The 15873-nt window shown below is 44.0% G+C and overlaps 1 protein-coding gene across 1 annotated transcript in view; it reads right to left on the minus strand.

Moving 5' to 3' along the window:
• The window catches only part of NFIX (nuclear factor I X), a 189643-nt gene that overhangs the window by 21819 nt on the left and 151951 nt on the right, over window positions 1–15873 (minus strand). Inside the window, 2 exon segments of the mRNA XM_018570949.1 lie at window positions 1832–1923; window positions 12791–12944. Of these exon segments, the coding sequence (XP_018426451.1) occupies window positions 1832–1923; window positions 12791–12944 (246 nt within the window).

Genomic DNA, 15873 nt, shown 5'->3' on the forward strand with positions numbered 1-15873 from the left:
AGATATATAGATATATATACACATGCATTCCAAATATGCAATATACATAGTACTTTCAAATAAACTTTACTTTGCATTATTCTTTTGTTGATTTCATTAGCAATAAAAGAAACTGGTGTTTAATACCTCTGGGATTCCATTCATGTAAACCGGTCTGGATACAATTTTTGAGAGCTTTTGAACACAATTATTTGACTCAACAATGGCATCACTGAATGCTCCAACAACTTTTAGAATTCTTACGAACATTCAGTTTACAAGAACAAGTTTTCAGAATTTCCGAAGAACATTCGAAGGAAATAGTTGAATTTTTCAGAATTCTCATGAAAATTCGAAAGAAATTAGTTGACTCAACAATGGAATCATTGAATGCTCTATTGAACAATTTTTCCAGAATTTCCTATTAAGATTCAAATGTAATTAATTGATTCAAAGGCACCCTTGAATACCTTAGCAGTTATCTAGAATTTCCTACAAACATTTAATCTAAATTAGATGATGAAAAATGATAAATTAGATTATGAAAATTCGAAGGTAAGTAGTTGACTCAACACTGGCATCATCAAATGCTCTAATAATTTTTCAGAGTTCCTACAAAAATTTGAAGGAAATTAGTTGCCTCATTGCTGGCATCATCGAATGCTCTATTGAACGATTTTTCAGGATTTCCAAAGAACATTAGAAGGAAATTAGTTGAATATTTTAGAATTCTCATGAAAATTCGAACTGAAATTAGTTGACTCAACAATGGAATCATTGAATATTCTAACAATTTTCAGAATTCCTATGAAAATTTTAAGGAAATTAGTTGACTCAACAATGGAGTCATTGAATGCTCTATTGAACATTTTTTCCCCAGAATTTCCTATTAAGATTCAAATGTAATTAATTGATTCAACACCGACATCATTGAATGCCCTAGCAGTTTTTCAGAATTTCCTACAAACATTCAATCTAAATTAGTTGACTCAACAACAACTTAATTGAATGCTCTAATGAACAATTTTATTCAGAATTTCCCAAGAATATTTGATCTATATTAGTTGACTCCATGATGGCATCATCGAATGCTCAATTGAACAATTTTTCAGAATTTCCTACGAACATTCAAAAAAAATTAGGTGATGCAACAATGGCATCATTGAATGCTTTCACAATTTTTCAGAATTCTTACGAAAATTTGTAGCCTCAATGCTAGGATCAAATTTCCTACCAAGTTTCAAATGTAATCAGTTGATTCAACAGTGTCATCTTCGAATGCCCTAGCAGTTTTTCAGAATTTCCTAAAAAATATTCGATCTTGAGTTAACTCAATGATGGCTTCACGGAATGCTCTAATTAACAATTTTTTTGATCTAGATGAGTTCACTCCATGATGGCATCATCGAATGTTCTGATGAACTCCGTCGAACAATTTTTCAGAGTTTGGTACGAACGTTCAAGCGAAATTCTAACTGCGTATGGCCGGTTAAAGAACGTCGGTGCCATTCCAACGTAACCCCTCCACAGCATAACTTCTAGAACTGCCATGGTAACATGCATACAGGATGGAAGGATTGTGATGAAAAGATGATTAGAAAAAAAAAAAGAACAAAAGGCCTTCCTTCGCTACTCTTCGTCCACTTTAAGGGCTACTCTGAAGTATCACATGCTATGGGGTGTTAGACTCCAGATTAGGTACAGCTGTGGTTAGTATTCTAGGCATTGCAGGTAAGGGGTATGGTATATTATTGGTGTATTAGGAATTAGGGGGGGCAGTGTATTAGATATATTAGGCTAAGTCGTGTTTAGTAAATAGTGAATTATAGGTTAGGGAATATCGCTGACTTACTTGAGACTGCTGGGGGAGGTTCAGAAAGTTGCTGTCTCGTGATCCAATTGTGACAAACCTGTTGGACCCGGCTGGGGGAGGCGCTGAGAATGCTACACAACAACACAACACAGCAACACGATGTGACACGGCAACACCATGAAATGATGCAAAACAATGGAGCAGCACAATAAAAACAAAAACAAATAAACAACACAATGACAAGATAAACAACACAATAGCAACAAAAGCATGTAGCATGGCCACAAGACAATGCAAAAAAAATCAAAAATGTCATGTTCAGGACAAATGATAATGCAGTTACACGTTGTATGTAACACAGAATGACGGGTCAATTGTCACACATGCGCACACAATAACACATGGGGAAAAAGAGAGAGAAAGAGATAAGCAATCAGACACAAAACCAAATACATCACAACTCCCCCTACACAAACACACACAGATCTACACCCTGAGACGTGTGTATACAGCTACCAGCGCTTCCCCGCTACATGTGTGTCTGACTACACGGGATACACAGACTGTATCCTAAATCCATTACACAATACAACATGCCTGGGACTAATATGATGTGCTCATTTTGGCTTATTCAATAATAGTGGGCAATGAGCAGTGATGTTGAGTCGCCTACAGGAGCCAATCAGAAACAGGTAAACTTGGCTATGGTGCCTGACTCACTTCTGATTGGTCGTTGCAGGCCACTGTACACCAGCGCTCTTTGCACTTCATGAGGTTAGCTTTGTATGGCCCGCTGTGTTGTTCCAGTTAGCTTACAATACAATTATTCTGCAAAATACTGAACACCCCGTGTGCTGAGTCTCCTGTAAAAAGTTAAAAAAATTCAAGTGTAAACTAGTGTAACCGAACTGTTCCATGGTTGTCTGTGTATATTTCACCATGCTGTGACCCCCAGCAACAGATGTCAACTTCTAATGGGTTACAGGTATACTTTAAACTGAATTGATATAGGCTTAGCAAGGGCTCCCCCTGCTGCTGGGCACTGGAAACTGATGATGATTGTTCCTGACACAACAGCTCCCCCTGCTGTTGGCTACTGGAAGGTGATTTCTCTTAATTCAGTGGCCCTGGTGTTGGATACTGGAAACTAAAGGTGATTGCTCTTGGCACAACAGCTCCAGCTATGTCCATATATTGGGATCTAGATGTAATTGCTCCCTGAAGAAACAGCTCCCCCTGCTGCTTGATAGTGTAAATTAAAGATGATTGCTCCTGGCACAACAGCTCCCCCTGCTACTGGGTACTGGAAACTAAAGGTGATTGCTTCTGGAACAATAGCTCCCCCTGCTGCTAGATACCTGGAACTAAAGGTGATTGCTCCAGGCACAACAGCTCCCCCTGCTGCAAGATACTGGAAACTATGGGTGATTGCTCCTTTCACAACAGCTCCCCCTGCTGCAAGATACTGGAAACTATGGGTGATTGCTCCTTTCACAACAGCTCCCCCTGCTGCAAGATACTGGAAACTATGGGTGATTGCTCCTTTCACAACAGCTCCCCCTTGTTGCTGGGTACTGGAAACTAAAGGTGATTGCTTCTAGAACAATAGCTCCCCCTGCTGCTAGATACTGCAAACTAAAGGTGATTGCTCCTGGCACAACAGCTCCCGCTGCTAGATACTTGGAATGAAAGGTGATTGCTCCTGGCATAACAGCTCCTCCTGCTAGATACTTGGAATGAAAGGTGATTGCTCCTGGCATAACAGCTCCCCCTGCTGCTGGGTACTGGAAACTAAAAGTGATTGCTTCTAGAACAATAGCTCCCCTGCTGCTAGATACTGCAAACTAAAGGTGATTGCTCCTGGCACAACAGCTCCCCCTGCTGCTGGGTACTGGAAACTAAACGTGATTGCTCTTGGCATAACAGCTCCTTCTGCTGCTAGATACTGGGAACTATGGCTGGATACTGGCATCTGGAGGTGATTGCTCCCTAATGCAAAAGTTCCCCTGCTGCTGGATACTGTAGTTGATTTCTAATGGCACAACGGCTCCCTCTACTCTAGATACTGGAATCTAGAGGTGATTGCTTCTTCATGCAACAGCTTTGCTGCTGATGGATACTGGAAACTGAAGATGATCGCCCCTGACCCAACAGCTCACCCTACTTCTGGATATTGGAATCTAGAAGAGATTGCTCCCTGATGTAACAGCTCTCCCTACTGCTGCATACCAGCTCCGCCTACTGCTGGATACAGGAAACTGGGGGTGATTGCTCCCTGATGTAACAGCTCCCCCTACTGCTGCCTACAAGCTCGACCTGCTGCTGGATACAGGAAACTGGGGGTGATTGCTCCCTGATGTAACAGCTCCCCCTACTGCTGCCTACAAGCTCGACCTGCTGCTGGATACAGGAAACTGGGGGTGATTGCTCCCTGATGTAACAGCTCCCCCTACTGCTGCCTACAAGCTCGACCTGCTGCTGGATACAGGAAACTGGGGGTGATTGCTCCCTGATGTAACAGCTCCCCCTACTGCTGCCTACAAGCTCGACCTGCTGCTGGATACAGGAAACTGGGGGTGATTGCTCCCTGATGTAACAGCTCCCCCTACTGCTGCCTACAAGCTCGACCTGCTGCTGGATACAGGAAACTGGGGGTGATTGCTCCCTGATGTAACAGCTCCCCCTACTGCTGCCTACAAGCTCGACCTGCTGCTGGATACAGGAAACTGGGGGTGATTGCTCCCTGATGTAACAGCTCCCCCTACTGCTGCCTACAAGCTCGACCTGCTGCTGGATACAGGAAACTGGGGGTGATTGCTCCCTGATGTAACAGCTCCCCCTACTGCTGCCTACAAGCTCGACCTGCTGCTGGATACAGGAAACTGGGGGTGATTGCTCCCTGATGTAACAGCTCCCCCTACTGCTGCCTACAAGCTCGACCTGCTGCTGGATACAGGAAACTGGGGGTGATTGCTCCCTGATGTAACAGCTCCCCCTACTGCTGCCTACAAGCTCGACCTGCTGCTGGATACAGGAAACTGGGGGTGATTGCTCCCTGATGTAACAGCTCCCCCTACTGCTGCCTACAAGCTCGACCTGCTGCTGGATACAGGAAACTGGGGGTGATTGCTCCCTGATGTAACAGCTCCCCCTACTGCTGCCTACAAGCTCGACCTGCTGCTGGATACAGGAAACTGGGGGTGATTGCTCCCTGATGTAACAGCTCCCCCTACTGCTGCCTACAAGCTCGACCTGCTGCTGGATACAGGAAACTGGGGGTGATTGCTCCCTGATGTAACAGCTCCCCCTACTGCTGCCTACAAGCTCGACCTGCTGCTGGATACAGGAAACTGGGGGTGATTGCTCCCTGATGTAACAGCTCCCCCTACTGCTGCCTACAAGCTCGACCTGCTGCTGGATACAGGAAACTGGGGGTGATTGCTCCCTGATGTAACAGCTCCCCCTACTGCTGCCTACAAGCTCGACCTGCTGCTGGATACAGGAAACTGGGGGTGATTGCTCCCTGATGTAACAGCTCCCCCTACTGCTGCCTACAAGCTCGACCTGCTGCTGGATACAGGAAACTGGGGGTGATTGCTCCCTGATGTAACAGCTCCCACTTCTGCTGGATACCAGAACATTAAGGTGATTGCTCCCTTACGCAATAGCTCCCCCTACTGCTGGATACTTGAAACTGAAGGTAATTTCTTATGCATATAACAGCTCCTCATGCTGTTAGCTACTGGAAGCTGCAGGAGATTGATTACTGATAGTAATTATGATTACTGATAGTTAGCTTCCCTGCAGCTAACTGCTAGACACTCAGCAACTCCTGATAGCACACCTCCTCTTGCTGCTGGCTACATTTAAAGTGCATGTCAAGCCAAAATTGTTTTCTTAGTTTTGAATAGCGTGAAGAAGGGTTAGAACACTAGTGAGGTTTTCAAACTGCTCTCTGGGACTCCGATAGAGAGATTTATTCTCACTTCCTGTTCTTCAGAATACATTTCAACATTTAGAAGTGAGTCGAACTCTCCAGCAGCACCACAGGCAGAAATAAAATAATTTTCTTTAGTAGAGTGGGGGAAGACTACAACCCCTTCCAGATTTTAATCTCTGTATGTGACCTTATGACAGATTTTTCTGCATTTCCTGTCTGGGAAATCGCTGCCAGCACAACAGGATGTCAGGGTAAATCTCTGTAACGGTAGCAGTAAAACTTCACAGGAGTCCTAATCCTTCCCCACTCTATACAAAACTAGGGAAACATTTTTTGGGGGGGCTTTTTACACTGTAACTGGGTGTATTGGTGCCATTTTTTTACTTCTCCCGCCCCTTTCTACAGAAGAGTTTTAATAAAGGGAAACTATAGTCTAATTCTGTATCTCTGAGTCCACATTTTGAGTTTTTATTTATCTTCTTGTAAGTTTGGACGTGCCTTATCACATCTCAATGTACTTCTCAACTTTATTGCGTTTTAGGTTTCAGATTTGGAATGATCCCTCTAGTGGCGGTCTGAGGATCGGGGAACGGGATTTGCGTTCCTGCTTAATGGCTGTGGAGATAAGCTCAGCTCAGTTAACCCATTGGTTTTTTATTAAAATCAGACTTGCCTTGTGATTAGACGTGTGCGATTCGTTTTGGGAAGATACGTTATTCAGACGAATTTTTGGAAATTCAGATATTCGGATACACCCGAATTTTCGAATTACGGAAATGACGAATGAAAACGAATCCGAATTTCCGATAACGAAATAAAATAAAAAAAAAGTGCTTGGGATTCCCAACAAAAGCCATACCAGACCCTTTAGGCCTGGTAGGAATTTTAAGGGGGAATCCCACCCCCCAAAAATGGGGGAAAAAACATGGGGTCCCCCCTAAAATTCCTACTAGACCCTTGGTCCAAGCACAGGCAGGGCAGGAAGGGGCGGACGATGATGTTATGCCCTAAAGGGCTTGGGATGGCTTTTGGGGGGAGCTAACAAATTTCTTCCGAATCCCGAAACAAATTGAGTTTGAAGCCCGAATCCCGAAAACAATATAACGGAAAATCCAAATGAAAACGAAACAAAACACATTTTTGGCCTGTGCACATGTCTACTTGTGATGGAGGAGCGGTGAAACCCAATCACTTTGCAGTGACTAAGCAGGAAGCAGAGCTGGAACATATAAGAAAGTATGGCTGCCCCCCCATAGGCATTTTTATTTTAAAGCTGAACATAGAACAAAAGTCAAAGCATGACTGATTAATGGGAAGATTATTTATATTAAGCTGATCACAAATATTGCATATAATACTATATTTTCCCTTTATATCTATTGTAAAGTGATATATTCCACTTATTGGCCCCCTGTCACATTATGGAACTAATAGTGTTGCTGGCTAATGTATAATGATGTTCTATTGCCTGTGCTACAAGCAGGAGACTCCCAGCACACATCAGAGACACACAATGGCGTAATGGTGCTATGCAAAGCATATATATTGTATAAGAAAACAAAGCTTTACATCTGCTATGGGCCCATTCATTTAGGATTGACTGAACAGGTTAGGACTGTGGGCCTGTCTGGACATTATACAACACTCGGCTTAGAAAAGCATCCGTGGCTGTGCTTCTATGATGGACGCTAATCCTATCATGAGATAGATTGTCAGCTCTTCTGGGAGAATGAAAATAGGCCTTTATCATGTGGCATCCAGGTTGGTGGAAATCAATTAGTCTTGGCATTTTTAAAAAGGCAACAGGACCAAGGGTGACCATCCAAATAATACATATTAATACAAATATTATTGCTTAAAAACAACCAAGGTGCCTTTTATAATTTTGTACACTCTCCGTGCGATCAGATTGTAGTGCGCGGGGCCAACTTTACAATTATGGAGTTAAATATTTTTTTTACAAATTGGATTGGTAAAAGGCTGATGTATGTAAATATGAGGTAAAGATCTGATCTTGATCTGAAATTCTGTCACCTTTCTGCTATTGTGTTTTGGTGTCAGAGGTTCTCCATGTACAGAATCAAGGGGATATCCCCATTGCATACCATATTGACCTAAACCCCTCTTGATGGGTGCTGAAGAAACTTGTGGATAGCAACACAATCCAGCACTAGAGACATATGTTACCAGCACACCTCAGGTATCTGTACTTGAAATCACTTTTAATTGACATCCAATCATAATGTCAAAAACAGCACTTTTGAAGATTGGACATCAGTTAAGTTGATTTCCAATGAAGACACCTGTGGTGTGCTGGTAACATATTTCTCTGGAGGCTCTTCATGCACATTGATGAGTCCTACATTGTTCATAAGCTGAGGACTTGCTTGGGCTAATCTTAAAATGACCCTACACTGGTAATACATCTATCCAGTAGTCATCTAAAGGTGCCTGACTGGATTGGTGTTGATAAAACTTCCTTATACAGTGTGCAGGAGTCCCTGACATTAATTTACTTTAAGGCGCATGAGAGCGCAAGCTCATCCCACAAAATCCATATCGAGGTTCTAACACTTCCCAACCCTATCCAAAACATTATCCCAAAACATCCACCTGTCCATGAGCATAAGCTGAAGTTGTGTTTTAGAGTAAACATGTCTGACAAGTAACGCCAAGGTACCTGCATGTAACTTTTGTTTCTCTAAAACCTTCTCCTGGGTGCCCAGTGAGCCCATAGATGCCAAGGTCCTCAGAATGCTCCCATTGTGCGTGCCTCCTAATTGGTCAGAAGGTCATGGCCCATCTTCCTTAGAGACTTGAGAAAATAGAGGTGTACCAAGGCTCAGCCACTGGGGTGCTCAGCAGAAGACTGGAGGAACAAAGAGAAGGGCCGAATTCCTGCGTCCTTCACACTTCATAATTGTGACTGGTTTGTTTAAGCAATTTCAACGTATGCCCACATCTTATTTGTCTGACCACTACTGGATCTTAAAACGAACTTGGCAGGAAAATGCCAAGAAAGTGGGAAGGAAATGAAAAAAGTACTTACCTTACACCCTGGCTTCCAGCTGGCCTGACTAGGTGAGGGTGACAACACTGGGGATTATCGTGGGATCCCAGGAAAGTTGAGGACCCCAAATCCCATGAAAATGTGGATCTTATGAAAATTTGCTCCTGCACAGCGCTGGAGCCTTCCCATGGGGTTTGGGATCCTCAGGACCCTACGGTGGGGGCCCAGTAAAATCACCAGCAACTACTGGAAGCAGTTGGAAGCTGAGGTGTATGGTGAGTATTTTCTATTCATTTCGTTTTTAATGGCTTTAATTTAGCAATTTTAATCAGGGGGTAGGAGCTTTCTTTATGCAAGGTCCTCTTGATTTACCACTTAAAGGGAATGTATCTTTATTGTTATATTTGTCTATACATACATATAAAACAGATCAGCTTGATGTAAATACTCTTATCACTATGTGTTAGGGCTCATTTACACCAGCCCTGTTGGCCTGCATTGGTCATGGTTGCCCAACACAGTCCCAACACATAGACAATTTGTCTCGATGCTTCAATTCATACCAATGAGTAGTGTGAATGAGCCCTTTAAGGCATCATTCACACAGCTTAGAGTTGGGCCGTACAGATCGGTGTGGCGTGCACAGGCCGTATCGGGCCATTCCCGGGAGGGACAGGTGCTGCGTGTGATTGTACGCAGCAGCCTGTTCTGCTCTATGGGAGGACGTGGCCGTACGCTCACTTGAGCTGCACATCTGTGCGGGTGCGGGTGTCCGCACTCGATTGCGGGTGTCCGCACTCGATTGCAGACAGGATGGATCCTGTCTGTGTCCGAGCACGGAAACCCACACCCGCACGGATGTGCAGCTCGGGTGAGTGTACGGTGGCGTACGGCCGCGTCCTCCCATAGGGAAGAAGAGGCTGCTGTGTATAGTCACACGCAGCACCTGTCCCTCCATGGCCCGATATGGGCGTGCACGCCGCACGGATCTGTACGGCCCAACTCTAAGCTGTGTGAATGAGGCTTAGTGCTTTATTAATCATGTTTCTATATATAGTTTTTGACTATGTGTACACAGGGTCAACCATGTTTGCTCATTACATAGTCAGGCTTTGCTTCCTACTTTGCACTGCTACACAGTGTTTGCGATTTGCTGCTCCTCACAAAGCAGTCAGCAGACTCAAAACAACGGGGTTGATTCAGTAAAGGCAAATAGACTGTTCACCTTGCAAGGAAATTTTCCCTGAGCTTGGTGAATGAGGTGAAGCTCTGCTGACTTCCATCATCCGATCATGGGAAAGCAAATATATGCAAAGTGAATTTTCACCACCATTCCCTTTCAATGTCAACAATTTGTCTTCAGTGAATCAATCCCAATGGGGGGGGATTTATCAAAACTGGAGCAGACAAAATCTGGAGCAGCTGTGCATGGCAACCAATCAGTTTCTCTCTTCAGTTTGTTCAGTTAAGATTTGAAAATGAGGGGAAGGTGCTGATTGGTTGCCACGCACAGCTGCTCCAGATTTTGTCTGCTCCAGTTTTGATAAATTCCCTTCATTGTGTCTGAAATCTCAACAGTTGTTCAGCTGAGCGAATCCCTTGAGACACCGAGACCTCCCTCTAGTAACTAATCTCCAAATTTTCATTTAAATATAACAAAAACTTGTTAAAATGTAAAAAATGACATAAAAAAATATTGCAATGACTCAAAATGTATGCTCACTGTATACACCGTGTGTCCCCTTTGAAGGAAACTATGGCGTATTTATTAATGTGATATAATGTATATTCATTCATTTAATATATATTTCTATTACTGTAATGTTTTACTGATAGTAATTTTATGTCTGTTCTTTGTTGGTGGCTGTAAGTCACACTCTGCAATGAGCACACATGCTGAATGTCTACCAATACACTATATGGGCATCTGACCTGACCATAGTGACCTCATACTGGACAATAGAATTCCTTATTGTGGTGGTTTCATTGTCTCTGTAATAGCTATTCTTGATTCCCTTTGACATTCGTTCACCATTATTCTAGCTATTATGGTTTTTTTTTCTTTGATTTTATGTGTTCCTTAGGTATCATTGTTCTGGCAAACAGCAATATACACAGTTGAAATACTTATATGTTATTGTAATTATCTGTCAATTGTTTTTTAATCTGTTCTGCCAGGCTTGGGATTCACGCAGCTCTGTTACACTGCACAGCAAGCACAGTGACACCTCCGTTTCCTGGTTTAGATTTGCAGCTTCCTGTGCCAACCCTCCAGGGGAAGGCTGGGTGTTGGGTGGAGAATTGCTCCTGAGCAGGTTTTAGTTATACAGGTTGGAATGATGGCCCTAAGTGTAGATACTTCTCCATTCTGAAATTGATCAGAGCCAGGACCTACAGTCAGTGACAGCTGCTGGGCATTATATAGCCAGAGGCATATCTACAACAAATTGTGTCCCTGGAGTCCCCCCAGCTGCTGGCAACCTGTGACATCACTGGTTGCCAAGAGTTGGGAGGAATGCCGGCCAGAGCATTCCAGGTTGCTAAGAGCTGGGCAGGGAGATTTAAAGGCCATACACCTCCCCGCCCATGTCTTAGCAAGCTGGGATGTTCTGGCCACATACACATCTCCCTGCTGCTCTGGTTGCTAAGAGCCAGGCAGGGTGATGTGCATGGCTCTGTACAACAGCATTCTGTGGGCTGAATAAAATGTACTGAGCAAAGTGTGCCATGGTGATTGGTGGGCAAGATGAAGGTATTACAAGATAACTCCTCTCTGCCAGGCTCTGTGATCACAGGTCTGAACAAGGTGGCTATATACAGTGGCATAGCCAGGGTGTGGCACATATGTGCCACACACATCTCCCTGCCTGGCTCTTAGCAATCAAGGATGCTCTCTCCAGTGTCCCACCCAGCCCCTGGCAACCAGTGTCATCACTTGTTGGCAGTAGCTAGGCGGGACGCCGGCCAGAGCATCCCAGGTTGCTAAGAGCTGGCTAGGAAGATGTTTAAAGGCCATACACATCTCCCTACCCAGCTCTTAGCAACCTGGGATGCTCTGGCCGGCGTCCCGCCCACATGTACATCTCTCCAGTGCTCTGGTTGCTAAGAGCCAGGCAGGGAGATGTGTTTGGCCCTTGCGCATTTTCCTGTCCAGCTCTTAGCATCCTGGGATGCTCTGGCCAGCGTCCCTCCCAGTGACGTCACTGGTTGCCAGGAGCTAGGCAGGACACCAGAGAGATCATCTTTGGTTGCTAAGAGCTGGACAGAGACATATGTATGGCAGAGGGGTGAGGAGAGAAAAAAAGTCAGCAGTCTCTGAGGGTCGGGAAACTTTCGCTGACCCACAGAGTGGCATCCCCCTTTCAGGTGTCACCCAGGGCATCCGCCTTACCCTGGATAGGCCACTGTATAAAGCCACCATGTTCAGACCTGTGATCACCGAGCCTGGCAGAGAGGAATTTTTCAGCACCAACATCCTTTTATCATAAGATGTCATGTGACAGAATGCCGGGAGCTGAAAAGGAAGCTGGTGCTGAAAGAGGTGAAAAGGTATCTCGCCAATACTTTCACCTTGCCCACCAATCACCATGGCACGCTTTGCTCGGGACACTTTATTTAGCCCACGGAATGCTGTCGTTACCAGGAACGGGCTAGTTGGCAGTGTCTGCCACCCATGCCAACAGCCCTCAGTTCTCCAACCCGTTCATTGGACAATAAACCAGCATAATCACACTGCTGACTAACTGTGCAATGAGAAGGCTGGTGACACAGGAAGCTGTGAAGCTGAGAAAGGAAGCAGAAGTGTCGCCGTGCTGGCTACCCAGTGTAACAGAAAATCATAAGACTGGCTAAGCAGAATTAAAAAACCTATGGCGGTCAAAACCATTTGACATATCTGTATTTCACCTGAATATTCCGCTGTTTGCCTACAACACCTCATTTTACTTCCCCCACCCTCAAATTAAATTGAATAGATGTTGAAAAGGAGAGTAACTCATTTTTTTTGTTTTTGTGCGTGGAGATTTTGGGGGTAGTCAATTTCACTTACAGGGTGATGCTTGTGTTGCCAGTCCTCCATCTGGGACAATGTTGCTGGTGACAGGTTTTGTGTCTGGCAGGGGAAGGGGGACAGGCCTGGCCACGGGTGCGGGGGGTGGCAGCAAAAAGGAACCCGACATTTTCCCCTGGGCCCCGCTGCTGGGCTGCGGACAACATAAATAACAAAAGGAGAGTAAACGGAGCTCAGAACGGCCCCCTCGCCCGCACAGTCCCTAGCCCTTCCCTACGCCCAAAAACTGCGGGAAGCCGTGGGAATTGTCAAGGAACAAAAAAAATGAAAAGTGTGAAAATTAAAAATGTGTTAAAAAAAAAAAAAGCCACGTGGATACTTATTAGTATTTTTCTAACCAATGCAACTAGAAATTAGCAACACACGAACACATTTTTTTTTTTCTAGATGAAAGAAAAATCTGATTTTTACATTTCTCAATCGACCAACTCTTCGTATTGATAGAAAAGTGTAGGTGAAAATGTTAGGATGCTAAAAAAAAAATAAAAAAAATCTATAAAAATAAAAAAAAATGTAATGTATTTTTATTGACAAAAGGTGACAAAATGGAAGCAAGTTAAAAAAAATAAAATGCTAATAAGAAGCAGCACAGTTTTGGATTTAGATGATACATATGCAGAAGAGCTGACAATCTAATTACCGCGGAATGCTACTGATTTTTTTTTTTCTTTAACTCTATCGTTTGTAGGCAATCAATACTTTGCACTGTGCACAAACCCTTATGTAGCACAAAAATACAGATTTCAAACTAAATACAGCACCAACACCACACACATATATATATATATATCACAAACTAGTGGGGTGATTTATAAATCAATTTATAGAATGTTGTGTGCATATGCTAAAGGTCCTTTTGTTTAGGTGGCTAGGTCTGTAATTGCACAGTTCCTTTTATATTAAACAAAAATAAAAACAGTTTACATATGTCAAAAGATTACTGTAGATCAGGGACGTGCGGTCAGGGGAGGCAGGTGAGGTAGAGCCTCACCTAGTATTATGGAGGAAAACGCTGTCAGCTTCAAGTCTGAAGCTGACAGCTTTTTCTCCATTCAGATCGGCTTCTATCAGGTTACACAGCAGGGAAAGCCTCCCCACTGTGAAACCTGTCATCCGGCTTTTGACAGGTATTTAGGTTACACAGCAGCGGGCTTCCCCACTGCTTGTGTAACCTAACATAGTGAGGTAAGAGCTGTCACAGCCCCTACACTTTGTTCGAGGTGTAAGCTCTGTGGATGGCTTGGGCCAATGGCAAAGCACCATTGGTCAAAGCAGTCCAATCAAAAAAAAGAAAAAAAACCCCCACTGAGGCCATCGATGTCGATGCCTCAGCAGTGACTCACCAGTGAGGGACAGAAAATGAGTTCTGTATATTGTCAGAACTCATTTTCTGGTGCTCCTGACATAGAAAGCACACTCAGGGAGGAAGAGGCGGGTCTACATCAGAGTGACTAACGGCCAGCCCCGTGTAGGACCCGCCCCTGAAGTCCTCTTGCAGATTGTGCATGCCCCACGGCTGCCCCCTGAGTTAATAGGAAGGAGGATTTCAGAACCACACCATGCCCATACAGGCCAGGCAGTTAAGAAAAATACTTATGTGCAAATATACCAACTGATAGGTGAAATCTGCCAGAATATTGCCTACTTATTACAACTTTCAAAAGTGCAGCTATGCTTCAAAATGGAACTCAAGCCAATTTGTTTTTATGAGTGGGGAAGGAATAGAACCTCAGACAGGGTTTTATTGTCTGTGTTCCCAAAGGGGAACCCTTCGCTGTGTTCCCTTATGGTCCTGGTGCCTGGGGTCCATCTCCCCAATGGGGACAAAGATTGCAAAATTCAGGCACCGCAACAGAGAACCTACTTGTTTGACTCCATTAAGTGTCAACATTCTGAGGGAGGTCTAGCTACACGTATAAGAGTTGGGTCATTTAAAGGGAATATGAATATGTAGGGCATGGGAAAAGATTCTTTTTACAGCCAGCTTCTGCAGGAGTTTGTACATACTGTCCTTTCACTAACCCCGCTGCTCTGTTCACTACTGGGAGCAAAAACTATGAGCCCTATGTAAGATCCAAGTCAGAGTTTACACAGGGCTTTCCCTGCCGCCATGTCATAGTACCAGTGCCTGAGTGGCCGTTCACCAAGTACCAGTGCCTGAGTGGCCGTTTACCAAGCACCAGTGTTGTCACGAGGGAGCTCCACCATACTCAGAAGTAATGTGCAGTGAACAAAATGGCTGGAGAAGGAAGGCAAGGGGTGGAATTAAAGTGAACCTGCTGCTTTGCATAAGCAAAACACAGATTTACGTTAAAGCGGAACTCCCGGATAAGGAAATGTCTAGATGTGTATTCTATACTTGAATCTTGCAGGGCTATTCACAAAAGGGTGAAGAGTTTGGAGAAAGCAGGAGAAGTGAACAATCTAGGACAAAATAGGTGAGCTGGAAAGCGAGCCGATTTGGAGAATATTTCCAAATCAGCTATGTTGTCCTAGATTCTTCCCTTCTCCTGCCTTCTCCAAACTCTTCACCCTTTTGTGAATAACCCTGTTGGTGTTCTTTGTGTATTTCTCTGAGCCAGAGCTTCCTGTAATAGAGACCGGTCACTGCTACTCTCTCTGACTGGTCTTGTCTCCACCCCCTCCTGTAGTTTCCTGTATTGGGTGGGGCATGCTAGGTCCCTCCCACAGCTCTGCTCTCTGCACAGGTTATTTACAGCACAGTGATGATGTCACTTCCTTACTTTTAGAAAGGCATTTGGTGCACACATAGTGGATTGATATCATTTGTGGATATTGAGAGATTTATTTAAATGAAAGTATTTGTGCCCAGAGTCCCGCTTTGATACTTATTTTATGCTAATTGTTATAGGTTATTAGATTCAGTTACAGGTATCGCTCTAGTTACCATGCTCCCATATTACTACAGATTTATAAGGCATTGAGATGCAACATCCTAGATAGATAGACCTTCATTAACAATCAGCACTTTTTGCCACTCTATAAAATTGGATTTAAATGGTTGAACTGTTAAATAAAATTTTAAAAAAAGTACATCTGGT

Source organism: Nanorana parkeri, unplaced genomic scaffold (genome assembly GCF_000935625.1).
Source record: "Nanorana parkeri isolate BGI_ZX_2015 unplaced genomic scaffold, ASM93562v1 scaffold1637, whole genome shotgun sequence".
Classification (NCBI taxonomy): Eukaryota; Metazoa; Chordata; class Amphibia; order Anura; family Dicroglossidae; genus Nanorana; species Nanorana parkeri.